The 27926-nt window shown below is 42.2% G+C and overlaps 1 protein-coding gene across 5 annotated transcripts; it reads right to left on the bottom strand.

Moving 5' to 3' along the window:
- bcl11bb (BAF chromatin remodeling complex subunit BCL11B b) lies at nucleotides 1-27914 on the bottom strand. Of its 5 annotated transcripts, XM_041976182.1 has the most exons (5): nucleotides 27647-27913; nucleotides 27198-27505; nucleotides 19846-20226; nucleotides 17389-17442; nucleotides 1-5246 (listed from the first exon to the last, which is right to left on the bottom strand). In XM_041976182.1, the coding sequence occupies exons 2-5, from the start codon at nucleotides 27259-27261 to the stop codon at nucleotides 3190-3192; spliced, it is 2556 nt and encodes an 851-aa protein (XP_041832116.1). In that variant the 5' UTR covers nucleotides 27262-27505; nucleotides 27647-27913; the 3' UTR covers nucleotides 1-3189. The 5 variants fall into 5 exon arrangements, with proteins under 5 accessions (XP_041832116.1, XP_041832117.1, XP_041832114.1 ...); XM_041976183.1 differs by having other exon boundaries at nucleotides 19846-20223; nucleotides 27198-27914; XM_041976180.1 differs by having other exon boundaries at nucleotides 27198-27913.
- Nucleotides 27915-27926: the final 12 nt, after the last annotated feature.

Here is a 27926-nt window from a genome sequence, read left to right as displayed (position 1 = left end):
TGATAGAGCAACTGCAACATTTATTGAAGTGTTGGCTTTCTTGTATTGATTTTTCAACACATTACAAAAATACATATATGTTCAAAACAGCAGATGTGTACTGTTCTGAAATCACTTTTTTTCCACAATGATGCACTTTTCTCCCCCCTCCCCCCAAAAAAAAAAAAGAACAGGGAAACAATTTTGTACAAAGAGTGAAAGTGAAAGTTCTGAAAAGTGAAATATGAAAATGTATCCAAAGTTACAATTGTAAATGCCATCACAAGAATCTCAACCAGTCATGAGGGGAAAAAAAAGAAAAAAAAAGCTAAACATAATGTCCGTGAAAGTCTGGTGAAATTGATTTGGAAAGCATTTCTGCACAAAACCACTGTATTCCCCTGCTGAAGGTTCTTTTTTTAGATATACTCTCCTCACTTTTTTAATTACTTTGCTTTACATCCATTAAGGATAGCTTCACCAAACCAAAAGAGGGAAATATTTCAAAAAGAAAAAAGAGAGAGAGAAAATAAAAGGTAAAAATCAAAATAAAATACCAGAAGTCAATAATGGCACTACTGTTGTTAGAAAAGAAAAAAGAAAAATCTGCCAACTGTGCATACAGTGAATAAGCAATCATACAGAAACATATTCATGTAGATAAAACCCCTCCACCAGGATAATCATACAAAACGGCTATGGCATTCAAATTATTTTAATGAGCATTGGAGAAAACAATACTTTATCATCATTTTAAACACTTACACAGATTATTTCATTAATGGCATACTTCAACACTGTAAACATATCGTATGACTGAATGTCCATGTGTGATTTTGGGTCTCTATGAGGTTTCCACCTTTCGTCCTTTTGAGTGTGTTTGTATGGCTCATTGTGGCCTCACTCCAAACTGGGAATTAATACACTGTGGGTTTTGAAACAGCACCTTGAATTTCTTTTCATTATTTATTTTTTTTCTTTTTCTCTTTTTTCTCTTTTTTTTTTTTTTTTTTTGCACTCATGCATCAACCTGTGAAAGCGAGCTCAGAGCAGCTCTTCAGCCAGTCGCACTTCCCGTGTTAATTCACTATAATCTAACTACATTGCTTATAGAGAGCTCTTCTGATCTCAACGTTTCCTTTCTAAAAATCCCCAAAAATGAAAAGAAAAAAAAAAAAAAAGGGGGGGGGGGGGTTGCATTTAAAGCAGGGTATATTTCTTTTTCTATCAAAGTAAAGTGGTGCAGATAAAAACCTGACAATTGGCCCAAATGGCAGGTCAAACTTTCAAGTGATGATGATTTCGATGGCTGAGAATCGCAGTGCTAAAATGAAAGATGTAGTCTCATTCTCTCATGTGGTTTAGCTGTCTCCCTCCCTCTCACGCTCACTCTGTCTCACTCTGATGGTCTGTTATAAGATGTGGCCAGTAGATGTGCATTTGGGTACAAAAAAAAAAAATTCATATGCTTCCAATTTCATTTGAATGACTATTCTCCCTGGTCAAGGTCTTGCTCTCTCTCCCTCCATTTCTTTCTCAAACATCTTCATTTCTCAGCTCCAATCTTCCATTTTTGCTGTAAGCATAGCCCCTACCCAAGGTCGCCTGGCCATCCCCCTGGTGCAGCTGTGCTCGAAATTATCATAACTCATAAGGCCTTTTTTTATTTTCTTTTTTTCTCTTTGTATCAGATACATCTCACGATGAACACTGCAGAAAATAAAAACCATAATCCCCAAAAGACATGTTGACTGTCTCAAAATCAGTTACAGGGAGCGTGAAGCCACTGTTCAGACTTCCTTTTAAAAAGCCGCTCTAATGCACGAATCTGAGCTGGTGAACTGTGAAAAGATGCCGTCGAAAAGAGAGGCTTAGAGAGCGCTGCTCTGACAGAGAAGAACACATGCTAACACATATCGATATGACTTTCAGTTGAAACCGTTTTGCACAGCGTTCAGGGGACGCAGGAAATCAGCCTGGGTCATAGAGAGTCGCCACACCAGACACAAGACAAAGATGGAGAGTGATTTAGAAAGTGTTAGGCTATTGAAGTAGAATTTTGTTAAACAAATTGAGTAAGAACACATGGGATGGGCTTGTGGGGGAGGTAATCAAATGGGCTTGATAAAGAAATAATGTGTGGTAGTTACATGTAGCATATACTGTGGATGATGCAAGCAGCTGGTTTTCTGATTGTTTAGATTTAGGCCATCTCTCGTGTACAGTCTGAGCTGCTTTAACATATAAAAAAAGAATATATTTACAAACCATAAAGAGGACTGTTCTCCTTCTCACATTAATCACAAGTAGTCTTGACTTATTCAACATATTAAATATGGTGGTTTAATCCTACATTGGGAATGTTCTGAGCATCAGTTAAGGGTATCTCCATTAAGTGCAACCTTTATTTATGTCCTCAATGAAGCAAGGACAGCAATACAGCAACTGCATACTGAAATCATTCAAAATTTGCCAATTTTTTTTCTTTTAAAAGAACAAATTTCCCTGAATAAATTAATAATAATTTACCAGGTCTCAAAGATAATGTTGGATTTTTAAAATCCAGTATGGTGTTTTATTGTCAGGCTGACATTCAGTGCTTTAGGCCTGTATGAAGGAATGGATTGTAGTCCGCTGCTGCAGGTAATATAGAAAAACAATTATTTTTTTCTTTTAAAAGCTAACAGCTTCACACAAATTTACTCTCACAGAATAATAAGCTTCCTTAAAGGAAAAGAAAAAAATTATTAATGATGACCTCTTCTCAGTTTTCGCATTTTAGAAAAAAAAAAGGAAAAGAAAAATTTAGCACATTTCAAAACTAACTCCATATGAAATCCAACAAAGATGTACCTGCACATGCCAAATATTACAAAAATCCAATAAATACAGAAATTATTGCACAGTAGAAAGGCTCCATGGATTCCTAACTGATAAAATCCTCCAACAGTTTGTCGAGAAAAGCCAGATTTGGCGTTCCAGACAAGTTCTTATTAAAGTTTCCATTTGTTTATATTCTCAGGTGGCAGTTTTTGTGACAAGAAAAATGATAAACATCAATCAATCTTAATTTTTTTTTCAAGAGAGAAATATTCCAGCCAAGCCCCATTGCTGAAGAAGCGGTCACTAGGGTTTAATGTGTGTTTTTGTGTTTATGTGTGTGTGAGAGGATATTTGTATGTTCTGTATGCCATGCTAATGGCTGCTGGCTTAACCTCTGTCTGCTTGCTCCAGTTTGACCTCACTGGCCATCAAATGTTCACCATGCCACTTCTTCATGTGTTTCTCTAGCGTGCTGTAGACGCTGAAGGGCATGTGGCAGATGTCGCAACGATATACCTCCTTTCCAAACTGGCCATGGGTCTTCATGTGGCGTGTCAGCTTGGAGCTCTGTGCGCAGGCATAGCTGCACAGGTCGCACTTGTACGGCCGCTCCCCCGTGTGGCTTCGCCTGTGGACTGTCAGATTGCTGCAGTTCTTGAACACCTTGCCGCAGTACTCACAGGTGTCATTTCTCCTCTCCTTTGAGCTGGGGGGTCTGCCAGGTCCAGGCCCCCGCAAGAGATGGGGGGTGCTGTTTCCGCTGCGCCCTGAGGCGCTGCCGGCTTCCATCAGCTCACCGGGTGGGGTGGAGAAGCGGAGGCTTCCCGTGTCTGAGGAGGAGTGCTCAGAGGAGGTGGCGAACGGCGACTGGCGGGAATCGGTGAATCCCAAAAAAGGCTCCCTGATGAAATGGCGTGAAGCAGCATAGCCAGCGAGGAGCTGAGAGTAGACATTTTCAGGGGAGATAAGCGGTATGGTTGGGGGAATGTCCAGCTGGTCCTTCTCTATCTTGATTCTTTTGTTGTTGGAGGGACTCGGGCTGGTGATGGGAGTGGGCCGACGTGGGAACAGCCCAGGAAAGGACTCCACTTCAGACACACTGATCCTGCCATTCATCAGCGGCCTCCCATCCTCCTGCTCTTCCCTTTGCCTGTCCGGTTCTCTTTCATTCTCTCTTTCAGATTCATCTCTCTCTTCATCTCCATTTGGTTGTCTGTCCAAGCTCCTCTTGTTAGGGTTAAGTCTAAGGTGATTGTCCAAGTGGTTGTATGGGTGCATGATGCCCATCCCGCCACTATCATTAACTCTGTCCCCACTCAGAGGCTTCTCTTCATGAGACTGTCTTGGCCCATTTTCCCTATTCTGGCTGAATTCCTGGGAGTCCTCACTTAAGTTGGAATCTGGCCGACTCCCGTTCCTCAGCTCTTCCTCCTCTTCCTCCTCCTCTTCTTCCTCTTCCTCCTCTTCTTCTTCCTCTTCATCATTATCCATCCCCATTACCCTTTCTTCTTCCTCCCTGTTTTTCTCTTCGCCTTCTCCTCCCTCTCCTCTGTTTTCCTGTTCTGGAGAGCCGGTCATGTTCACGGATTTGTTGTGCATATGTGTCTTCATATGCCTTTTGAGCTTGCTGGCCTGGGAACAGGCGTGATCACACAGATGACACTTATAGGGCCTCTCTCCTGTGTGACTGCGTCTGTGTACGATGAGGTTGCTCTGGAATTTGAAGATCTTTCCGCAGAACTCACAGGATTTAGCTTTCCCGGGGGCCTGGTTCTGACCCTGTGTGTCTGGAGGGCTGGAAGAGCCGTGTCCCCCCTGAGAGGTGGGTGGCTGTGGTGCAAAGGTGAGAAATGAAGGGGGCTTGGCACCAGGCTGGAAAAGCGTTGGACTCAGCAGGCGGTGCATGGGCGGCACACGGTTTGGTGAGAGAGGAGGCGTGGGCCCTCCGTTGTTGGTTGTGTTTCCTGCCAGCTCTCTCAGTCGACGGGAGAAGTCCATGGAAGGAGGTTCCATGGGGGTCATTCTCATCACCCTTTCAAAGGCACTGGGGTGCTGTGACAACAGCCCCATTTCCTCTGGACCCAGTCGCTCTAGAGGTGGTCTAGGGGGAGGTGGAGGGCTTACAAAGGGTGGTGTCGCAGGCAGACGAGTTTCCATGTACCCCGGTGGAGGGGGATGTTCCCTGAGTAAGGGTGCAGCCATGCGGAGGAGGTGGAATGGATTGTTGGTGTCTCCGAGGAAAGTCGGGAGAGGGGAGCGGGGCAAGGCGTCAACTCCTGGAGGGGGAGGCAGAGCCATGCGAGGGGTGAGGGAGCAGTTGATTGGGTGGTTGTCAAGATAGATGCGGATGCCATGAGTGTGCTGGGCATGCTGGAGCAAGAACCAGGCACTGGTGAAGGTCTGCTTACAGGTTGTACAGATGTAGCTGGATGGCTCATCTTTGTCTGTGGAAGAGAAAGAAAATCAATAATCAGTTAAAAGCTCTTTTTATTTTTTTATTCAACAATGGTGTATGTGAACATTAGTGGAGTTATGGTTGTGATACTTGCTGTATAAATCCAAAGTTAGATTCGCTTTTTGTTTGTGTATGTATTATAAGGCCTTATGAGACAGATGTGTCCACAGGCTTATATAGGTGGCAGGTATCGCCCTGAGGCCATGACACGTTATGCAAATTCTAATGTCTGCTAGGTTTTAATATACAGATCCATCTTGTCTACTCTGTCATTTCCCTATGGAGACAGGGGAGCCCAGCAATCAGTAAAAAAAAAGGGAAATACTGGAGGTGGGGGATGGAGTCTGAGATGGGGAGTCAGATGTGGCGTCGGGGACAAAAAGAGATACTCAAAAGCAACAATAAAGACCTTTTTGGTTTTAAAACAGCATCCACATTAAATAAAGCTCTACGTCACCGGTGTAGTAAAGAGTACAGTAAAGTGATCTGTTGTGGCTCCACACTCACACACACAGAGAACTGTGCGTCACTCACTGACAAATTACCCCTTTAAATGGTGTGACTTAATAACGCCAAATGAATCTATCAGTCACTGTGGCGTGGCCCTGTCAGCCTGCTTGTGACTCATAAAAAGAGCTTTCGTACAGATTCATCTAATTCAACACAGCCTTGCCCCGGAGAGGTATCTCCACAGTCTTGTGTTTGTTTGCAAGGCATCTGCATCTATTTTATTATCAGTGGCTACCGCAAGTGAAGTCAAGTTGGTATGGTCGTCCCAAAGCTTGAAGCCTGGTGGGGGCAACATGGGGAAGGGAAAGGGGGGGAGTTGAGCTTGCCCAAAGTTTTATGTGATCAAGAAAACAGGCTTTCAAGATGGCTGACTGCCTCAAAGCCAGCCTGTGTTATGGAATGTAAAACACACATGCAGACACTGATACAAGCTCAGGAGTACTTTCTTTTTTAACTCTCCCTCATTCTGCACACCCTCACAAATTCACACACACTTGTGCTGTGGAGAACAGATGAGCGAAAGCTGATGTTGGATCCGTGTCTAGTACAGGAAGCTGATTTGGCTGTGTGATTGGTTTGGCTTTCCTCAGGGGGAAAAGGGTCAGAAAAAGTTAATGAGGGGCTCATTTACTGATTCTGCTGGTTTTTCTCCGCTATTAGCCGTGCTCTGGTGTGGCCGTCACTCTCACTATTTGTGTGGGTTGTGACACGACCCGACTCTCGCTACTGATGCGTGTGCGAACACTTAGGCGAGAGAACATGTATGTTGATGTATTTTGTTCATGTGTGAGTGTCTGTGTGTATGTGTGGGGCGAGTGGCGGGCTGCCTGCCCGTGTTTAGTTTGGCTGAGCTTCACACGGCCGCTTGGCAGCGGAGAGCTGGACAGCTTAACAGCTTGGACGGGGAGAAGAGAGCCAGAGAGGAAAGGAAGAGGAGGAGGAGGAGAGGGGTAAGAAGAGAGGTGGAGGGACTTTAAGGGCCAGACGTGCTTGGGCACACACACACAGAGGATATTTACATGCCCCCCAGGGACCAAGGTGGGTCTATAGGCTTGGGAGCTGCATAATCTCTCTCGCTCTCTCTCACACACACATACATAGGATCAATATTAAATGAAGATGTAAAACTGGGAAAAGGATTGATAATCTAACTTGATTTTTCAGTAGTTTGTTTTTCAATTCTTTCTACAACAAAGTACCTTTGGTACTTTTTAACTCTGCACTTAAGCCTATAAGAACAAGCAACTCAATGAAATACCATGTCCCCACAACCATCTGCCCCCGCCCCCCCACCACCACTACAGCAACACATTTGCATCTTGTCATATCTTACACAGGCGTGCCATATGCTGTTTAAGGAAGCGTTGCAGCTAATAGAGTGGCAGCTGATGGCTGCTGCCTAATGACGGCCAAAGACAAATTTCATCAACTTACCAAACAAGCAAGAGGCAGTGTGGGTTGAAAGGGGGGGGGGGGGTGCAGAGAGAGAGATAGACAGATACATGCGCACTCCTTTCTTTCCTTTGGTATGCAGACTTGCACCCATGCTCTGAGTGTCACTGCTCAGCACTCCGGCCAATAAGCCTTCATTAAAGACTCATGGTGGGCCACGTCGTGCTTCAGTTTGTGGTAATTACAGCTGTATGCATGACACACAGGCAAGGACCCTTCCTTCACTGACCACCAAGGTCAACTACCAGTTAAAACAGTTACATTCTCCTCTCCATGCAGCCACTGATGGCGGACCTAATCGCCCAATTTACCCTGCCACACCATATGCACACAGACACATTGTCCTACATGTGTGCGAATGAGGCTGAGATGAGAGGTTAAATGAAATGGAGTCGCAGCAGGATTCTGTAATACGGTACACTGCATTTTGCTGCTTTTTGTCATTTTGCCAGCAATTTGTAAGTGTTTTAGTATAATGGAATTCACCCAAAAAGGACGATCAGTTATTTTTCTGCCCAGGTGTTCTTGCTGGCAGACTTTCCCATGAAACAGAGCAACACAATGCAGATCTGAGACCAGCTCAGGAGGGCAGCTCTTTGTCCTGTGCAATGAAACAAGGGCGAAGGGCCAGGAGGCCTGGAGGAAGTTATTAAAGCATTGGCACATGCGGGAAACTGAGGTGGGCCAGTAATAATGCTCTCCCTCTCTCCTGCATTGGGTTTTTCTTTTTTTTTTTTTTTACTAAACCACCAGGCCAATTAACCCAGTCTTCGGGGACTGAGATCTGAGCTTTACATCAGATTTTATTCTTTCCAGATTGCCTTTTATAGCCATTATTTTGCCTTAAAAAGTACAAACAAAATGCCAGTGAATGAAAGGGAGCCATGGTATTGACTGTTTGCATATGGTTAGTATAGCAAAAAAAAATGTTGTGAGGTTGGTGAGGTTGGCGTAGGCATGTGGATTTGTGTTTAATTCAGGAATTCACATATGCCATCCTTTCAGCCTCTAACCTGAGTCTCATTTATATTTAAAAGCAAGAGGTCCCTCCATTTACATTACACTTACATTTTGCTGCCTTTATCAAATGCTTTAATCCAGAGGGACTTAAAATAAGGCCGCAGAAAGAGAGCACAATCCACAGGCTCAGTCTACAACAAGAAACAGGAGCTTATCAGCTGAGTGAGTGTGTCAGTGAGTGGATGATAATGACTGTTCACAAATGCCAAATTAACTGTCACAAAGCTCAGAGAGAGAGAAAGAAAACAGAACTTAATTGAAAATAAGCAGCAACTGAAAGCTAGTGCACATCTCTTTAAACTGAACAAGTGACTTAACATCCAGTAGGAGAAAGTGTGCTGTTTTAATGTAGAAAGAGAAAAGACTTGTTCAGGTGCTTGTTGTTAACAAGGAGATGACAGGATGTGCAGCACAAGTGTGTGCGTGTGCACTGCAACATTCCTGAGGTTCAGGTTGGCTGTGCTGTTCTAACATTCCATCGACGGTGACACAACGCCACAACGCCAGATTTGCATACAGAACAAAGCCGCCCGCAAGCTAGGCCACAGGGACATAAACCTGCCCCTGCAGCCCCTCCTCTACCTTCCATGCATACACACACAGACATCTCTGTACACACACACACAAGCACAAGCTCTGGGAGTACGTGCATGTGCACCTGTCAGGGGTTAGCTGACACCTCCACTGCTGGCAATACAGCTCCTCATTAGCATCACTGTGATCTAGAGGTCCCCAGGGGTCCCAGCCTCCTCACCTAACCTAACCCCCTGCCTCCCTCCTCTTGCACCTATGTTCCTCTCCTCCTCCTCACCTCACTCATCAGTCCCTCCTGCTCGCTCCCACTCCTCTGATGGGTTGTTTGTCATGAAGGGAGCTAATCAGGAGGCACGAGGCCATGCAGATCAACTGTGTGAGTCTCTGTGTGTGTGTGTGTGTGTGTGTTTGTGTGTGTGCCTCGAGCTGGAAGTTGGGGGCGATAAGGAGCTCGGACAATAAACTACAGTAAAGTCCCGGCAAGCAGCGGCTGACTGTCACACGTGTAGTAAAAGAAAAGAGAGACCTGGAGAGAGAGAAATAAGAAGAGAGACTGTGGAGGGTGGCAGTAGCAGGCAGGGGGTAAGGCTCTCACACAGTGTGACTGGCTCCATGCTAACTCAAACCAGCTTTGGCCTGCTAACCATATACATCTGTGTGTGTGTCTATGTGTGTGTGTGTATGTCTGCAGCCAATATGACCAGCTGAAATGCCTGACAGCCTAAGAAAGGATTTAAAGAAACAGTGTTCCTTAAAAAGTTTCCTCTCAAACGAAAACATACTCATTCCCTCTTTTATTTAACTTTTCATGTATCTATGCATTTCTCTCTTTTTTTTTCTTTCTTTCTCCTCACACAGTCACACACACATGGAACACCTGTACAAGGTATCTGATCTTTATGCCTCCTGGGATGTGGGTCAAATGAACAATAAAAGGGATCAGGTATCTCCAACAAGTTGCCCATTCACACACACACACTGAGTAAGTCCAGCTGCATTATAATACACTAGAAGAGGCTCTTGTGCGGTGCAACTGAGGGAGTGCATTGCTGCCATTAGGAAAGCTATCTCATAGAGGGCACAGGGGACATGCTGTGAAAAATAACTGGCAAGACCTTTCTGTCAGTAAAGACTTACGACTTTTGGCTTGGGTTCTAGGACAAAGAGGGAGCAGCGCAGACAAAACAGAGTGAATGGGAAGAAAAAGGGAGCTTCATAAAGTGCATTAGCTAAGCTCTCTATGGCATTTCACTAAGCTTGACTCATCGCCATCAGCTCCCAGGACATGCATGTGTGAGTGCGTGCACAAGTGGCTTTTTTTGCATGTTTTTTGGAGCAACTAGCACACATTGTGGGGTCCGCTGTCTGTCATGTGACACTGACAAATAGGCAACACCCAGTCGTGCTTGTGGTCAAAAGAAGATGTAAGAGGAGCGAGATAGATGAGAGGATTAAAGAAGAAAAGGAAGAGAGGTGGGAGAGGAGAGAAAAGTTTGAGTGAAAAAGGGGGGGTCCGATGAGTTGCAACCAGCATGAAAATCAGGGTAAATTTGTTGTTGGGGTTTTTTTTTATTATTATTATTATTGCATCTCTATTTGAGGCGTAATTACTTGAAGTACCCACTTCACCATGACACAGCAGCAAGGAAAATACAGACATGAATAATGAGCAGAATAAATAAAATAAAGAATGAAAATAAACCTCCCAATATTTACTTATGTTAATATAAAGTCAAATATTTTAAGATGAAAAATGTATCATTAAAATGCTCGTATAACCAGTGGCATAAAAAAAACATAAATCTGAGCTTCTTTGATGAAATGAAATGGAAGACTGTGATGATGCTTGTTTCAGGTTTTATATCCAAATCAGCCTCATATATACAGACACCGAACAGGAAATTGACTCTGACTTGTGAATGCTGTGAACTCTGCATTGAGATTTTCTTAATATTTTCTTTTTACAGGCAGCGTGTATGAAATATGTACAGTTTATACATGGCGGTTTAGGTTTTCATGTTAAGGAAATGTGATAAATCATACAAAGCAAAGTGTCAAGCTGAATATATTGTACTTTTCCCAACCTGTGATAAACACATGTCCTTTTGTGAATGTCTCCAAGGATGCGCCTTCTGCTCATGCATTATAGCTCTTAAAATAGCTCTTTTATGCCTGACTGCGACGTGGAACTCAACTGTACAAACTTTGCATGTTTGCATGCTTATGTCCATACTCACTTTGCTATATGTTTCTGTGTCGATGAAAATGATTTCCACCTGAACTGTGTAGCCAATCCTGCCCGAACTGCTGCCGTGAATGACACACAAGCTCTCCCAGATTGCTTAACTCCATTAACACTTGCTTTAAAGTCCATTCCAGGGAGCGTGAGGGAAGAGAAGTGATGTAATTCAATGTTGTTTGACACTTTTTCTGCACTGATAATGAAATCTGTCCACTCAAGGGTATGGGAGGAAGCATCGCTCTTTCGTCACATTAGGACACAAAGCAGAGGCTGTCAGATTATGAGGAGAGAGCACAGGGAGTGACGCCACATTTGACATTAATTTGCAGGTCATTTATTAAGAGTTCAGTAATCTGAAGGGGGGGGACCCGGATAAAGGGAAAAAAATGGAGCACATATTTTCAGTTTTAACTTAAAGAAGGACTCTTAAAGTCTTAAAACAACTGATTTGGATGAAACATGGGGAAGCAGCTATAACACAACTCCCCAACATAAGAAGAGATTTCAGAGAGACAAATTTACCTGCAAAAAACAGATTGACTTCATAGCCCAACTGTGAGCAGACTTTATACAAATACAAATATTAATCTTTTACTAAAGCTAGCGAGGACAGAAATGTAAATACCCTTTGTTTTAATGTACATATTAATTATTTACTGTATATGTGAACTGTATGCTGTTTATATAATGTATATAACATCAACTGCATATTAGAAACACTCCTGTACAGAATATATATATATAGTTGCAGTTGAGTATAGTTGCAGTTATGAGTGAGAGTCTATTCCGAGCCATGATGTTTATCTAAAGCTAACCAAGTTTTTGTTTGATCCCAACCAAGTGTGGGTTTTGGGTTTAAATCTGTGTAAACATCAAGAAAAAAGAAAAAGACTAAATAAACTGTAAAAGAAAAAATAAAGAAAGTGATATTCCATAAACTGTTGTGAAACTTTTAAAATAACTAAGCAGGCTGGCTGCACTTTTATATTCAACAACAACAACAACAAAAAAAAAAAAGAAAATCTTGTAGTATTGATGTTGTCATGTAACTATTTGCAAATAAATAAATAAATAAATAACTTGCTGTACTACTGAATATGAGACCTTTACGCCGGAATATATCAATACATTAATTTACTTTGCCTTTGTGCTGAACTCTCCCTCAAAGCATAAATGCTCATCTGATATGATAAATAAAAAGACAAAAGTTTAACTCTAACATGAAATAATGTGCCTGTCTCTGTTTTTGTTTATGAGGTTCTGTTGTGATCCAGTAACTTCCACCAGCGCAGCATAACTAACGTTACAACGGTCATGTCTCCAGGGGAATTCTGTTCTCTCTCCGATGTGACCTGAAACATACCCGGGTGTGTCAAACGGTCTCCTGTCTTGTCTTTGACACATAGCCTCAGATTCTACCATACACACACAAACACAGACACACACACAAACACACACTAATGCAGGCTTGAACATAGATTCAACTCCCAACACATATTTATGAAGTGACACGATGGGGCTGAATTTGGCCCCAGGCCTCCCCCTGTGGCCTCTCCCTGTCTCTCCATCTTTCTCCTTCTCCGTCCTTTCTTTTTTCTTTCTTTCTTTCTTTCTTTCTTTCTTTCTTTCTTTCTTTCTTTCTTTCTTTCTTTCTTTCTTTCTTTCTTTCTTACTCTTTTTCTCTCTGTCTCTGGCTGTTATCACGCTGATACATTTCCTGCTCCTGGCACGGCTCCTGCATAGCTTATGGTTAAAGCAAGCTTTCATCTAGCCAGTGCCTCTAGGACACACACACATAAACACACTCACACACATATGCAGGCACTGGTACGGGCCAGTGCTGCCCCGCCAGACCACAGGCCCAGACAAGCTCCGCTGGCACCAATCACCCTGATAACATCTTAGGCTTTATTTCATCTTGGCATGCTCTGCTCTGCTATGGGAAAGACCGGCAAAGAGAAGAAGGCTTTTTGGGAAAGTATGAAATATGCCAGCATACGCAGGAAGAGCATAGCCTCTTAACCTGAAGCGGTTAAATCCCCTGTGGCCGATGCCATCTATGGACATGACAGCGCAAGCCCTCTTTCATCAAAAAAGACCAGTACTGATGTTTCTGACCTGTTTTTGCCGGTGGCACAGAAGTTTTCATCAGGTAGTAGTCTGTTGCCTATATATATATATCTATATATATATATATATATATAGATATATATATATATCTATATATATATATATATATATGAGAGCATTTAAAAAAACTTAACTATAGGTTGAAAATGAAAGTATGAATGACCTTTGGACACAAACCTGTACTTTCTATTTATTTTTTCCTCCGTTCAACTTCTGTGGCTTACAGTAAATCACTACTGTGAAGCTTAGAAGAAATCTATGGAAAAATGTGTTGTTTGTACCCTCACATCTAAGAGAAAAACCAACATAAATACAGATTATGTTTGTCATGTGTTTGTCTATGTGAGTTCTGTCTCAGGGTAATTGCTCAAGACAAATAAGTGGATAAAATAGAAGGAATCGTAAGTGTACCATGAAAGGCTTTCAACATCTCTCGTGGTGAAGCAGCCTGTAAAAAGAAAACTGTAACTACAGTGTCTCCTCGTTTGCTTCTCCCCACAATCCTGCCCCAAATCAAAACAGGGCATTAATAAGATAAGAGGAAAAGAACAACAGCAGTCCCCGACTGCCTAACAAGCACCACCTCTCCTCCTTTTCACAAAAACTAATAGTAGCCCATTTATTCCCAGAGGCAAACACATGCCCGCTTTTCAGTGGAAAAATGGGAGTCGTGGTCAGAAAATCTTCCCATTTACTCCTGAAAGGGACACGCTGTCTGTTACTCTACACAGTAGCTGAACACACACATGAGGATTTTTATCTGCTTGAGGACCTTCTTAAGAGAATTTCCACAGTGGGAAAAGTTATGTAGCTGAACAGGTTCACGTTTAGCGTTGTGCTTGTCTGAAACTGTTCATAACTATGAGAACTGCATTACTCAGCAAGCCTGTTATCAAGTGCTACCACCAGAGTGAGGAAGCAAACGGGTTTATGTACTGTAACTGCAATACAGCAGTTTAAAATACCCTGATTATAGCTATGTACACAAAGAACATAAACACATTGACGGATTCTTACTGACACAAGACAACCTGTGGTATCCAACATTTGAGATTTTAAAGTTAACATAAGCACTTCATTTAAAGCTCTGCACATATGATTACTGCACTGTACTGCGCCATCATCACTCTCAATGCGTAGCAGGGACAGGGTGTGAGGTTTCTAATGCCTCTTCAGTGAGGCTGTTAAGGAGCAAAGAGTCCACACATCTGGAAGACACAGTCAGTCAGCACATGCTGAAAGTTAGCGGTGGCGCTCGCAGTCCAAATTAGTGGCGAGTTTTATTCCCCCGCTGTGGTAGGAAAATATCAAATCTGCTGCCATATGAGTGCCATAAAGCTGGCTGTGGAGTGTTTGATGCCTTCATGTGGGAGCCTTAAAGCTGTGTGTGTGCGTGCGTGTGCACCAGTGTGTTTGGTAGGAGATGCAGGCCTTAATGGAAGATGAGAGTCATTGTATGCATTCTTACATGCGCATATGTTTTCTGTGTGTGTGGCTGTTATGGGTGAGTGTATCAGCGCATGTGTGATTCTGTTCTCCTGCAGGCACATGTGAATGCATCTATGTGCATTTCTTTATATGTGTGTGCATGTGTGTGTTTATGTGCAGCTGTACCATTTTAGGAGCTCTTATAGACCTAGATGACCCTGCTGCATAGAGCAGACAGACAGAAACAAGCAGAGTCAGACGGCCCCTGGGGTGGTCCTGTCTGAGGCACGGTGTTATGGGCCAACAACACTAGGGGCCCATATGCAGGCAGGAGCACGTATACTGTAATTGTACACATACGCTTACAGATCCACACAGAAATATGTGGAAAAGTACAAGCCTAAGTGCCCGTGGAGACATGGTGTCACATAGAAATGGGTACAAAATTAAAGATTTCATCAATTCCCCATCATTTTCAAGTAAAATTTTTATTTTGCAGAGTTTCTACAAGTTTCCCATTATTGCACATGTGCATATCTGGGGAAGCAAAGCTGAGTATGCTGCTTCGACTTTCACTAATTTGATGGAAAACATTAGAGAAGCAATAAGTATCTAAAATTCAAATGAAATTTAGCTCAATTATTCATTTATCATGCAGCTTGGAACTGCCTACAAGTGGCTGTGCAGGCTGTATTTGCAAGCAGTCATGTAAATGTTCATGCAGTTATCAGTAAATAAACTCTCTAAATTACAATGCAAAAAGTGAAAAAAATTGTGCATGTATGTTGAAGTGTTTTTAAGTATAACTAACTTGAATAAATATCTACTTTTTAAATAATCAAAAATTTAAATCAGCTTAGTTCTTTTATTTCAAAGATCAGAACTTGTAAAAGTGTGTGTTTGTGACATTGAAAATAAACTGTGTATTTATATAGAGGAGGGAGTGCATGCCTCTCCACCCGCCAAATAGAGAAATAAGTGGCAAATTTGCCACTAAATGAAACTGAGAAACACACACGATCGCACAAATTATAAAAATGAAAATAGACACACATGCCTACCAGCAGACACAAGATAAATTCTCTGGCAAGAATTCAAAACACTCATGTAAGAGCCCATAAACACACACAGCCTGCACCAGAAAACACACACATACACAAGTGTGCACACGCTACTTACACAGCTCCCACCATGTGACCCCTAATCACAACCCCAGAGCTTGGACATCAAATGAAGCAAGTTAAAAAAAAAAAAAGAAAAAAAAAAAAAAATCATCAGGAGTAATTAACGCATTTTCATATGCAAATGTGATTAATGCAAAACTACAAAGTCATTATGCAAATCGACTTTTCCTTGAGCCTCTGTACAAATATTCGCAGCTCAAATCAGGGATCAGTCTCGCCATCTTTCTTTTTTTATCTTTTACCCCTCTCCTTTCCCTCTATCTCTCACTCTCTCGGAGCAGAGATAATACGTAAGGAGCATGTGAAGTTATTTCGAACTCACGCAGTGTGTGTGTTTTCATGCGATGGGCCGGGGCTATGGCATTACGCCGCCTGCCTACTGATTACTGGCTGCTTGGCACTGGAGCGAGACAGGGAAGCTAGAGAACAGGGGAAGGTATGAATATGCAAAAGCCTGATTGCTTTTCATGATTAAAGCCTATTTAATATGGAAATGAGAGCAAGCCAGGTGATTAAAGGAGCATTGGGTGGTGGGGGCAAAAGGGGGGGGGGGGGGGGGGGGGGGGGGTGGGAAGGGGGGTAAGCAGGGAAGAAGAAGGGAAAGGAAAGGGACACCTTCAAATCTACAAGGGTGAAAATGTGCAGAAAGTTAAATATCACTGTCATTTAGGCAGCAGCAGTGAGCAGGTGAGATGCAGATTTGACCTGTTTGAGTGCAATGGTTGCTGCCTCTTTTGATATGTTTTGTAAGTTACACCGCAGGTTATCATCAAGAAACCACAGTGATTCATTTAAAGCAAAAAAATATCCCTCGTTTCCCATTAGCTTGAGAAAAAAGCTGATCTTATTGCGTTAAATGCTCCTTTGCACTTTGCACACTTTCACACCCTTAGAAATCTCCTACACACAGGTGTGACAGTTCTAAAAGTGCAATAATGTCATTTAAATCCTATGCTCATGAATCCAATGTGCCTTTGTTTCAGTTGAACACCAGTATTGGAATCACACTGAGCTTATGCGGGGCTTTTCCTCCACTATAAAAAAAACGAAACATGGAAAAGCTTCAGACCACAAAAATGACAATGAGATCACAGGTGGACGGAAAGAGAACCGAAGAGCGATGTCTGAAGATGTCGTTCGCATCATCTCATGAAATATTTACAGCGTGATCTCCATACACAGGAGGATGAGACAGAAAAAGGAAGAGGGAAAGGTTGTCATGATGTGACTTCATCCCACAGCTTAAAGTGCTTCAAGGGAAGGCGGAAGGAGAGGGGTGGGGGGTCTCAACAGCCGTCCTGGGACAAGTTCAAAGCAGGGCCAGGGTCGACTTAGTACAGCGATGCTCCTTCTCGCTTGCATGATGACATGCATCATTCTTCACAGACACTTCACTCGCATATACACATATACAAATTCATGCAAGTCGCACAAATATATTCCCATAGTCTGACAAAGCCCACACATATACACACATAGTGCATGCATCAGCAGGAGAATCTCAGGAGAGGGGGGCAAAAAAAAACAGGGCAGAGAGGGGCCATTTTTCATCTACTGTACAAAAAAAAAAAAAAAAAAAAGCACACGTGCTTGCATGCAGTGTTTGTGTATTTGTGTGAGTGTGTTTGCACCTTTGGGGTTGAATCTGCTGGCATTGCAGCATGTTTGCAGTTTAACCAAGCAGGCTGACAGAGAAAGAGGCCAGACAGGATGTTATAAAACACAGCCAGGTGAAGAAAAAAAGCAGGAGAGGGTTAAGCATATGTTATGCATACAGCACGAGCATTTCATGCGTTATTAGCGAAAGTGTATGTAAATTTGTGTTGTGCAGGTTTGATGCACGTTCCTACTTAGTTCACCTGTTTTGCAAATATATTTAAATCTAAATCCCCCATGCAGGCCAACTGTAATAATTCCTTACAATATGTGTGTGTGATGTGCTGGCGAGCGTGTCTCCAAGTGTGAGTGCCTCTAACACTTTGGACTTAATTAGTCCTAATAATGTAATCTAATTTGGTTGAAACTTGAGACTGCCTTGAGTGGCAATCTAATGTGTTGAACAAAGCTCTCCTCCTCTCTTTCATTTGGGGCTTCGAGTGCTTTCATGTCCTGTTCTCTTAGTGATAAGACTGTCTGTCTGAATGACTAACTGACTGCTGCTCTAACTGGCTGACTCACTTACTCTGCCTGAATGTTTTTCCTCTGACCAGTCTAACAGACTAAATGCAACATAAAATGCTCCGAGCCTTTTTTTTCCCCCCTTCTTTCTACAAAGTTTTTTTTATCTCCTTTGTGTTGCTGCCAGAGCTGTTGAAAGCTCTTTAAATTTTCCAAGTCTAACAGAAGAAACAGAAAATTAACAAAAGCCACATTATTATTGATGGATGGTCAGTCATTACTTTTATTATCAGTGTGTTTTCCTGCTGAGAGAAATCTCATATGTCACTTATATTCTCTGGAATCAGCAGTGACATCCAAAAAGTGGGTCGTCACATATTGTTTTTTTTTTTTTTTTTAACCGATCATCCCCGCATTGATAGATGACGGCCACACACACAGCTGTCGGCCACACGCATACACTTTGCATATAATGAAGAAGATATTTTTACAAGCTTTAGATAAGATTTAAAACAGAATCTTCAAATTCATAACTTTTGCAAGACATTTTGCAATATCTCATGAAGCTTGGCCTACATTTTGACCTTGTTTTCTGCACACTTACGTGTTATATGGCTATTTTTTAGCGCGACCAAGTGTGGTTTTAAAAAGTTAGAAAAGGCTTGTGGAAGACAGTGGATTTTATTTCATTATATTTTTTTATCTCATAAACACCAACCAGGTGTAATGGTTTTATTTGGTCTTGCTTTTGAGCAAAAATCTCATCCTTGTTCTACAAAAGACAAGAAACCCATTAAAAAATTAGCTAAACCAAACTATAAAGACTGTGCAAAAATGTTTAAGATGCTTGTACCCCTGAAATCAGTAAAAATAAACTTGCACTCTTTTGTAAGGTTTACTTTGCTCATTTGAACCACTTTAAGTGGACAGAACAAATCTTGTGAGCAAAAGAGGCCATGGCCGGTTGCCATGGCATCTACACAACATCGTCACATCTCTGAAGTCTGAATCAAAAGTGTGAACATGTTGCAATTGGAAGGATGTATTTCATAGGAATAATAACCTATGAAAGCCTCACCGCTACTGCATAGATATGACAATGACATAACAGTGTAACAGTGGTGAACAGATTCTGTGTTAAGTGCATCATTCTCCTTGTAATTTTGGATGGTAACTTTTACAGCATAGCCCCCCTTTCCCTCCCCTTTTAGTCTACTGGAGCCTGCGTAATCCTGGATAGCCTTCCTCGCTCTTGGGTGCGATGGTGACTGCCTCCTCTGATAACTTTGAATCGGTTTCCCTGCAGCGCTGGCAGTCTACAGGCCTTGCCAACCCTCTCCACCTCCCTCCGCCCTCCCCTTTCTCCCCTCATAGCCAGATGAGCGGCCTTGCTGGTTTATTAATCCTTTTCTCCTCACCATGCACGCGGATGAATTTTAATCAGCCTTCTTAACCTCTTCATATGCTGTAGGATTTCTTTACAAATGCACAGAAGACACGTGATGTGCACTCACACAAGCCACAAAAAAGAGAAAATACACACACACACATTCTGGGGGCGGCTCCTCTATCACCTTCTTCCTCGCTTTTTACAATTGGTTTCAGCTGAGGAAGTCCTTCAGGCTTGTGAGTGTGAATATGTGTGTATTTTTTTTTTCCTTTTTTTTTTGCTATGTGTGCATGTGTGTGACGTTTTACTTAGAATAGAGCAGAGCAGACAGTGCAGCTCTCAGTCACTCTAATAAAATCATCTCAGGCTACATTAATCCCTCCTGAAGGCCACTGTCAAAATAACAAACAGCTGGGATTCTTTAAAGAGAGCTATCTGCCTTGGACAGGTGAGAGACACGTCAATGCTTGCGTGTCTGCATTTGTGTTTGTCAGCGCAGTACTCCTATGTGCTTCAAAACCATATGTTTCAAATGAAAATGCTTTTCCTAGCTTCACTGCAGAGTGCATTGGACTTTTACCTCCTCTCTCCTGTTTGGGACAGATTCCCTTGGCCGGCGTCAGCCTCCTCTCCTCGTCCTCTCCTCCAGGGGTCACCTGAATGCCAACCTCCACTGGAATGGACCCTCTTCCCAGCTCTAGCGACCTTGCCCTGGGAGAGATGGGAACGCCCATGACCCCACCAGCTTCCCCAGGTTTGGAGAAGGACCCCGGTCTGCTCCCAGACCCTCGACACAGACGGCGCTTGTGCTCAATGAAAACCAGGATGTCGCCAAGAGGGAAGTTGGTCTGACACTGGCCGCAGGTCAACAGGTCATGCTCTCCTGGTCCCAACCTCCGAGGGCTGGGGGTGGTAGGCTCTGGACATGGAGATCCTGCCCCTGAGTCATGATTGGCTTCTGCTGCAAAAAAAAAAGTAAGGGGAAATGTTGTCAATCAATGTGAATGTGTCTTTTTGTTTTCTTTTTTTAAACAGAAATAGATACAAAGGCATGGAGAATGCCCAACAAGGTTTAGTTATTCCTGAAACCATTACCTGATAAAAGCTGTTCCTGCCCACCACACAAGGTGATCATTGCATTCACAATTGTGTCGCTTTCATGGCATGAAACAGCGCTGCTGTAAAGCTACAAACACCTGCGCACCTTATCTGTGAGAGATCTGCGTAGGTGGGACCCAGCACCATCATTACATGTTTATGTGTGCCTGTGTATGTGTGTATCTGTCTGTGTGTTTGTGTGGCCAGGAAGCTAGTCATCTCACAGTGCAGGCTGGGTTTCCGGTGAGGGCCTTTGCAGCACTGAGCTGTCACTGCTAGACGGCTGCCTTTACCATGTGGGAGCCCAGCTTGCACAGAACAAAGTGTAGCGCGGCCGCATCTACTAGCATGTGTGCGCGTGTGTGTGTGAGTGTGTAAGAGAGGGAGAGGAAACAGAAGGGAGGGAAAACAGAGTGTGTGTGCACATGAATGGATCAGGACTCAGGTGAGTTTAAACAGTGTATTCTCCACAGACAGAAAATCTATAAAGCCAAACCCGGGGTCCTGTTAAGAGAGTAAACCTCATTCTTCACAGATCTGACACGGTCATTAATAACCATTACACATTCTTCCCTCCTTCCTCCCCTATGGCATCTGACTCTGTCCCTCAGCTTAACGTAAATCCCTCATGAACGACCTCCTTTTTTTTCTTTTTAAAACACTACCTTGATGTACCCGTATGAAAATGTGTCCTCTTCTTAAGAGCCCAGAGGAAATCTGAAGCTCCAGAGACACTGAGGGACGTCTGAGTGAGCGGGTGCCCAGGGAGAGGTGTTGACGCCTGGGAGGGAAGCGTAATGGCGCATGCCTGTCTCTGCTGCTTCTCCACTTCTAATGCCTGCATCCCCACCCCCTTACTTTTCTCTTTGCCTCTCCTTTTTCTCTCTTCCTCCAAACATGACACCCTAATAATTGCAAAGATTAGACAAAGAGGCTGCATGCTCATTTGTGTGTGTTTGTTCAGTTATCAGAGAAGGGATCCTAAACTCTCTTATCACCCATCTCAAACTGTCAGGGAGGCATTGCTTCTCTAAACTCCCTGTCGGAACTGTTAAAATCAGGGGAAATTCTGGCTGTCTTTTTTTTTCTTTTTTTTTTTTACCCAGTTCTACTTTTTTTGCAACTAAAACCTCACCAGCACCTCCCAACAGCAATCTTCCAGGCCTAATCACCCATCCACCCACATATACACTCACAACACACACACAGAAGTTCCAGTCCTCTCAATTTGCCCCGGAGTGATGATCCGATGCCAAATATCTTTTCTCTAAATGGCGATGGGTTCCTGGATGCCTGCCAAATAATTTCCATCTCATAATCTTTGGCGGCAGAGAAGGAACACAAACACATATTTACCTACAGTTCACAGCTTGTGACCATAATTCACATGAAGAAACGTTCCAGAGCGCTCCCACAAGCCCATGTAACCATGCACATAAGGCGTGCGCCATGCATGTAAGCAAGAATGTGCAGGAGATCTACCCGCTCTCATTTCTGACTTCGAAAACAAGACAGGTGGCATGAGGAAAAAAGAAGACAACATCAAGTCAAAGAGCTGACAGACACCTGGGAGTTTGAACTTGACTGTCTGTTTGTCTATTTGACTGAGAGACAAATAGAATAAGGCCTGTTTGTTAAGCTGTGTTAGAGTAGCATGGCCTGGGGGCGGAAGGCAGTAAATTAGAGGAGTTGGCACAGCGGCTACAGCCCTGGAATAGCAGTCGGACATCTTCTCAAAACCGCACCCCTTTCTGAAACACGCTCTCTCATTCTATCCTGAGGCTCACCTGTGAGAAAGAAAACACGTGCAAGAAGAAACCGACTGTGGAATGCTTACTGGAAAGAAAGAAAAAAGAAACCTTGGACACAAACATGCTGAAATGGAAACAAACACACAAAAGAATAACACACTAATGTAGCCTATCATGGTGACAGACAGTGTCTAATTCCCCCTGTATAAACTCCTATGTGAGAGAAACATGCTTGATAGGTAAAGGAGTATAGCTGACGCACTGTCAAACATGCCATCACCGAGAAGGCGTGATGATAGCAATGAAACCCAGCTGTCTAACACGATACTACACATACTTTATTCCTCTCTCTTGGTCTGTGTCTTTTTCACACATGGAGCTGCGTTCACCCAGTGACAGTCCTGCAGCTCTGCCTTATCAAGTGTGAGTAAAGTCAGGCAGCCTTAGAGCACCCCCTATCAGTTTGATGAGGGGAGAGTGATTCAGTCACTCCACTGCTGCCTGCTGCTGTGCACACTGCCACTGCACAATATGTACCAGATGGGAAACACAGCTTAAGACAATGGGCCTCTTTCACCAACATTTTCCATTTATTTAAAAGGTCAAAAAGAAAAAAAAAATTCAAACCCTTGGCCAGAAAGAACTTTTTAGAGTTGTGGAATTGATTCATTTGCAGCTTAAATTGCAAATTTTAAAATCCTCCTTTGTGTACTCTGGTTACAGCTGCATTGTAATTATACTGATACAGTGGTTGAAAGATAAAACATGTCACACTCTGGCCACACTGTTCTAATAAGTCCCGTAAATCTGTAATGCTCTTTTAAATCTGATAACTTCTTTGTTGTGTCATTATACCTGATGTAAAGAAGAATTTTCTCTAAGTTTAATAGAAAAATTACCTTTTCTGTTTCCTTAATAGAAATCCTTTTTCTTTATTAAATGAGAATTTGATTAAATGCTTCATAGCAGCATTAGACACAAAAGCATAAAACTATCAAACTGTTTTCCAATGAAGCTTAAATCTTTACCTCACACAACGCTTTAATAGCAGCTGTATCAAGGCCACGGGCTCTGAAAATGATAGTCGACCAGACTCCATGGGTTCAAACCTGTCTTTGTCCCATTTGCTCAAAAAGACATGCATACACACTCTCAATCTCATGCATACACACTCTCAATCTCATGAGTAAACCTCACTGGGAAAGTCGGGTAAGATTCACGCTGCCATTGAAAATAAATGACAGCAGCAACGTTGCAGATGGTTGCAATCAAAAATTCAAACAACAAGCGGCCTCGCTTAGCCCATTCCTTTTTCTCAGCTGCGGCTGCCAAGGAGAGCTGCAACAGTGTACGTTGTGTAAGGCCAGGCCTGTGTGTTTAATTATCTTATCACCATTTAATCTGCAGCAGTCCCATTCCTTATCATAAATCTTAGATTATCAGCCTAAAAGTGAACAAAATACGGCTCTGCAGCTGACTGTGACTTGTCACTAAATTGCTGTAAATGACTTGCAACCTATGAGGGATGACATTTGGAGATGTGTAAATCAAATTTGGCAAAGTATTTTAAAGATACAATAATAAAAAGAAGCTTTTCAGGGTTGCAAAACTCGCTGAATGTGTTCAGTAATATTCAAGCAAAAAAAAAAAAAAAAAACACTAAATCATAAATTGCTCATCAGTCATCTCCTGTGAGATTATCATCCGGTTACCACAACGTGTGCGAATATTTACTGTGGTGTTGCATACGGTGGGTTTCTCCCCATCACTTGACAGCCATATGGTGCAAATAAAGAAGAAAACATTAACTGTTTCACAAGTAGCATGCCAATTTCAAGAGTAAACAGTTATCGTGAGGCGTTTCCATAGACAGGTCCAGGAAAGGATTCTCTGCAACAACGCTGACAATTACACTGCAAATACACCAGTCTCTGAATACAGGAGACCAGTGATCCCAGTCGCTTCATGTTTATTTGTGAATATTTGTAGGACAGGTCTCTCTTTGTCAAAGATGTGGCTGCTAGCTGAATCTCTCAGCCTAAAAGCCCCACAAGGATGTTCTCTCTTGAAGAGTATTAGAAAACAAAGGATCAACTATAAACTGAAGGTCAGACACAGACAAAACATCTTGTTGGATGAGATTTGTTAGAGGGTGAACGTTAACACTTTGCATGTGGTCATGCATTTTGAGTGTGACTTGTGCAGTTTCACAGTAATGCTGAATCTGTGTGTGTTGCTGCTTGCTGCAGTGTGCATACTTGTGCATACTCGCTGCAACTGTACGTCTTCAAGAAGCCTGGCCGGGCGAGTTGATTTCCAGCACTGCCTTCCACAGAAATATGCTGATATTCAGGTTTTGTGTACTTCCCAAGTAGAGCATGACCTATAAGGCCCCATTGGCTACAGGGCACGATGCTGTGTTCAGTTACGCTGAAGAAAATCCATATTATTACCTATATGTAAAGAGACACCTTGACTGGATTTGACAGCTGATACAAAAAAAAGATCAACTCCAGGGTCGACTTGACTTACCGATGAACTGTTATTGATATTGAAATATTACATACATGTTTAAAACAACCCTGTCTTGTGGGTTTTTTCTTTCTCCTAATATCAAAAGGCTCATATTGTGTATCGCCTCAGAGAGATTACATTTTAGTTTTCCACGGCACTCCTCAGATCCCCCAGCCTCAGGTATGATCCTGGTCCTCTCCAGACCCACCCATCTTAAGGAAACAGCCCACAGCAGCCTGCTGCTTCCAGCTGCTGAACAATAGGTACATTAAACGCTTTCCATCCATCACAGCTTCTCCTCTGGTACCATTATTAAGATATCCTGCATGCCTGGTAAACATTATGCAAATAGAAGTGCATTTCTGCACACACACACACACACTTACATGTTTTTCTTTTTTATTTCCTTTTTTTTTTTCTTAAACAATTTAAAATCTAAAGTAAGTTTGCCTTTGCACTGGAAAAAAAAAAGAAAAAAAAACAGGAGAAATTTAAAAACCTGCAAGTTCAATTTTTCCTCAATCTTGAACTTGTGCATCTCAAGTCAGTGTCAATGCTTGAGGCCACAGGTCAACAAGCAGCAGAGTGTGTATCATATGAAAGAACATGCAGGACTAAATTCAGGGCCCTCCAAAATCGACCAGCTTTTCAACATCCTATACTGCACTCTAAATTTTTAGCAGAGGACTAATACTTGCCAGATTTATCTTAAAAATAAAACATTTCTCATCATTTAGACCCATGCTCATTGTGTGACTCTTGCAACTCTCATGATGGCGGGTCAGAGGCCATTAAAAGATAACATCTCTTAAGTCTGTCATTAACAGCTTCAGGCAAAAACATATGAATCCTTGCGATGTTTGCATCAGTTCGGACAAAGAGAATTAAAAGCTAATCTGTGACAGCTAATTATCAGTGTAATCATTGCAACTGTGTATATTCAGCAGCACAGCTTCAGTGTTGAGAATCTGCTGACTCTACAGCAGGTGTTCTAAGCTTTTGAGTCATTATTAAACAAAAGATGTAAAACACTCAGGCTCTTAGAGTTCATCCAAATTTGTACAAGGTCACTAAAGAGAAGGGGTTCTATATTTAAAATGATATGCTGCTATTATTAGATGTTTCATGAAGGCAAATCTTTGGAGGACGTCAGAAATTAATTTTAATTAACTGATTGAATAAACTGTCAAATCAATAATCACATTAGATGCCAAAAAAACTGCTAAAATAAATGCCACATCCTTTCTCAAATAACAATTAACAGCATTTTAAATAATAAAAAAAAAAATGTCAGCAAGTAGATTTTTCGATTGCTCTTCATGTTTAAAATTACAGCATAATTATTTCGAGAGACATCCAGCAGAGGAAAGACACTGAAGAGCAAGAGAGACAAAGTGAAATGGATAAATGTTAGAGGGTGAAATTCACCTCAGTGTTTTCAACACACAAAAAACAAGCTGTCCAAAGATTACATCATGAACTTCTGCAATGAATTACCCAGATTAGGCCTGTATGAAATTGGATTTGGGCACCGAGGAGCCCTGGGAGATGAAGGTTAGATTGATATAATTGATTTGAAATTGGATTAGGCGACTTTTTAATCATATGTCCCGCAAATGTCTTACTGCAGATTGTATCTACAATTTTTCAAATGATTTTTTCTTATTTATATTTTTTCTCACAGCTCTGTGGAGCTCCAAACAAGCTGCAAAATTCATGTTAAACCAAATAAATAAATAAAAGTTTGGATTGTCTGTGTGTGTTTAGGTGTGTGTGTGTGTGTGTGTGTGTGTGTGTGTGTGTGTGTGTGTGTGTGTGTGTGTGTGTGTGTGTGTGTGTGTGTGTGTGTGTGTGTGTGTGTTGGAGATGTCTTTAAAATTTATTTTAACTGAATTCTCCACATTGTCTTCATGCATAAGTTGGTCTATGTGTGAGGAAAAAATATTAGATTTTGTGTCAGAATTTGAGCCTGGGAGAAAAAGATAGCAGGAAAAAAGAAGAAAATTCAGATAAACTATTTTGTGCATATATATATATATATATATATAGGAAATGCCTCATTAGAGAGCACACAAACAAAAACACGCTCAAAACATCAGTGTTGTGATGAAATGCTGAATTACACGCTCAGTGCACGTGCGTGAATGCTTGCAAACACGCTCATACACACATAACTCGAGCCAAACACCTCCATTATTGTAGTTGTCATAAGATTATCTCTTGCAGTAAAGTCCTAACAAGCGGAAAATATTCCTGGTTTGTGTTCTTTAAAAAAATAAATATAATAAACACGCAACGACTTGAAATATATTAACAAAAAACATTTGCCGTTTCTAACATGCTAAAGTTTATTTTTATATAACAGTTTTTATTAGCTTGCTCGTGTAGCGTATTATAAAGTCCTAAAACAATTTATGTATTTATTGTATCTGTTTTTCCAAATTCTTTTAAATTATTTTTGTCCTACAAATTTTGAAATTATAGTCATAATAATAGTAATCTATAAATCATATTAAAGACTAAACATAAATGCATTGGAAGAGATCGGTTTTTCAAGAATTAAACTCACCTTGTACTGTCTCCCTGTGCGTCAACGATAAGTGCTGCGGGTTCACCTGCTTGCGGCGGGACATTGCCCCGGCATTTACTCTGGCATCGCCCGGTGAACGGCACTTGGTGTCGGCTTGAACCGTGATGTCGGTCTCCTCTGGATCGCAGATGACCAGATCTGCCCCCTCCAATCGGATCCCAGCTACTGTCAGTCTTCAGTTAAGTTTGACGCACGCTCAGGAGGTGAAAGAGTCGGACAGAAGCGCAACAAGGACGGAGGACCACTTTGTCCACGATGTCCTGCGGCGTCTTCGGAGGAAGCAATACCTGGATTGGGGAAGCCAAAGTGTAGTTTTTCTTATTTTTAGAAACGGCTACAAGCGACCGATGAGCCACTGCGTGTGGACGTTAAGTTTAAAAAATGTTGCAATGAGCTTTTTGGAGATATAAAAATCCTGGACTGCCCACCTCTGCAGCGACCCGGTGACAGTTGAAGTAAACGGTGATGGATGGATATTCGCTCCTGTTCTTTTTCCTTAATATTAAAGATAGGATTATAGTATCTGGGGTGAAATAGCAGCTGGTTACTCTAGGGTTCTCTACAGCCCTTCCATCTCTGCAGTGGTGCGCTAAAATGACCCTTTGGCACTAACTCCTCCTGTGCGTTTTGGCATCGGTGCGCGGAGCGGCAACTCTTGGCTCTGATGGCAATAGCCTAGTTGATTGAGAGAGTGTGTGTGAGAGAGAG

The sequence above is a fragment of the Melanotaenia boesemani genome, chromosome 22 (assembly GCF_017639745.1).
Source record: "Melanotaenia boesemani isolate fMelBoe1 chromosome 22, fMelBoe1.pri, whole genome shotgun sequence".
Lineage (NCBI taxonomy): Eukaryota > Metazoa > Chordata > Actinopteri > Atheriniformes > Melanotaeniidae > Melanotaenia > Melanotaenia boesemani.
The sequence above is the reverse complement of the archived record's forward strand: the minus strand, read 5'-3'. Positions and strand labels throughout refer to the sequence as shown.

Coding starts and splice junctions, on each gene's coding strand:
- bcl11bb (XM_041976180.1), bottom strand. CDS start 27,261: ATGTCCCGCCGCAAGCAGGTGAACCCGCAGCACTTATCGTTGACGCAC. Junction 17,443..19,845: donor TCCCAAACAGGAGAGAGGAG/GTAAAAGTCCAA, acceptor TTTCTCTGTCAG/CCTGCTTGGTTAAACTGCAA. Junction 5,247..17,388: donor CAGCAGATTCAACCCCAAAG/GTGCAAACACAC, acceptor TCTCTTCCACAG/ACAAAGATGAGCCATCCAGC.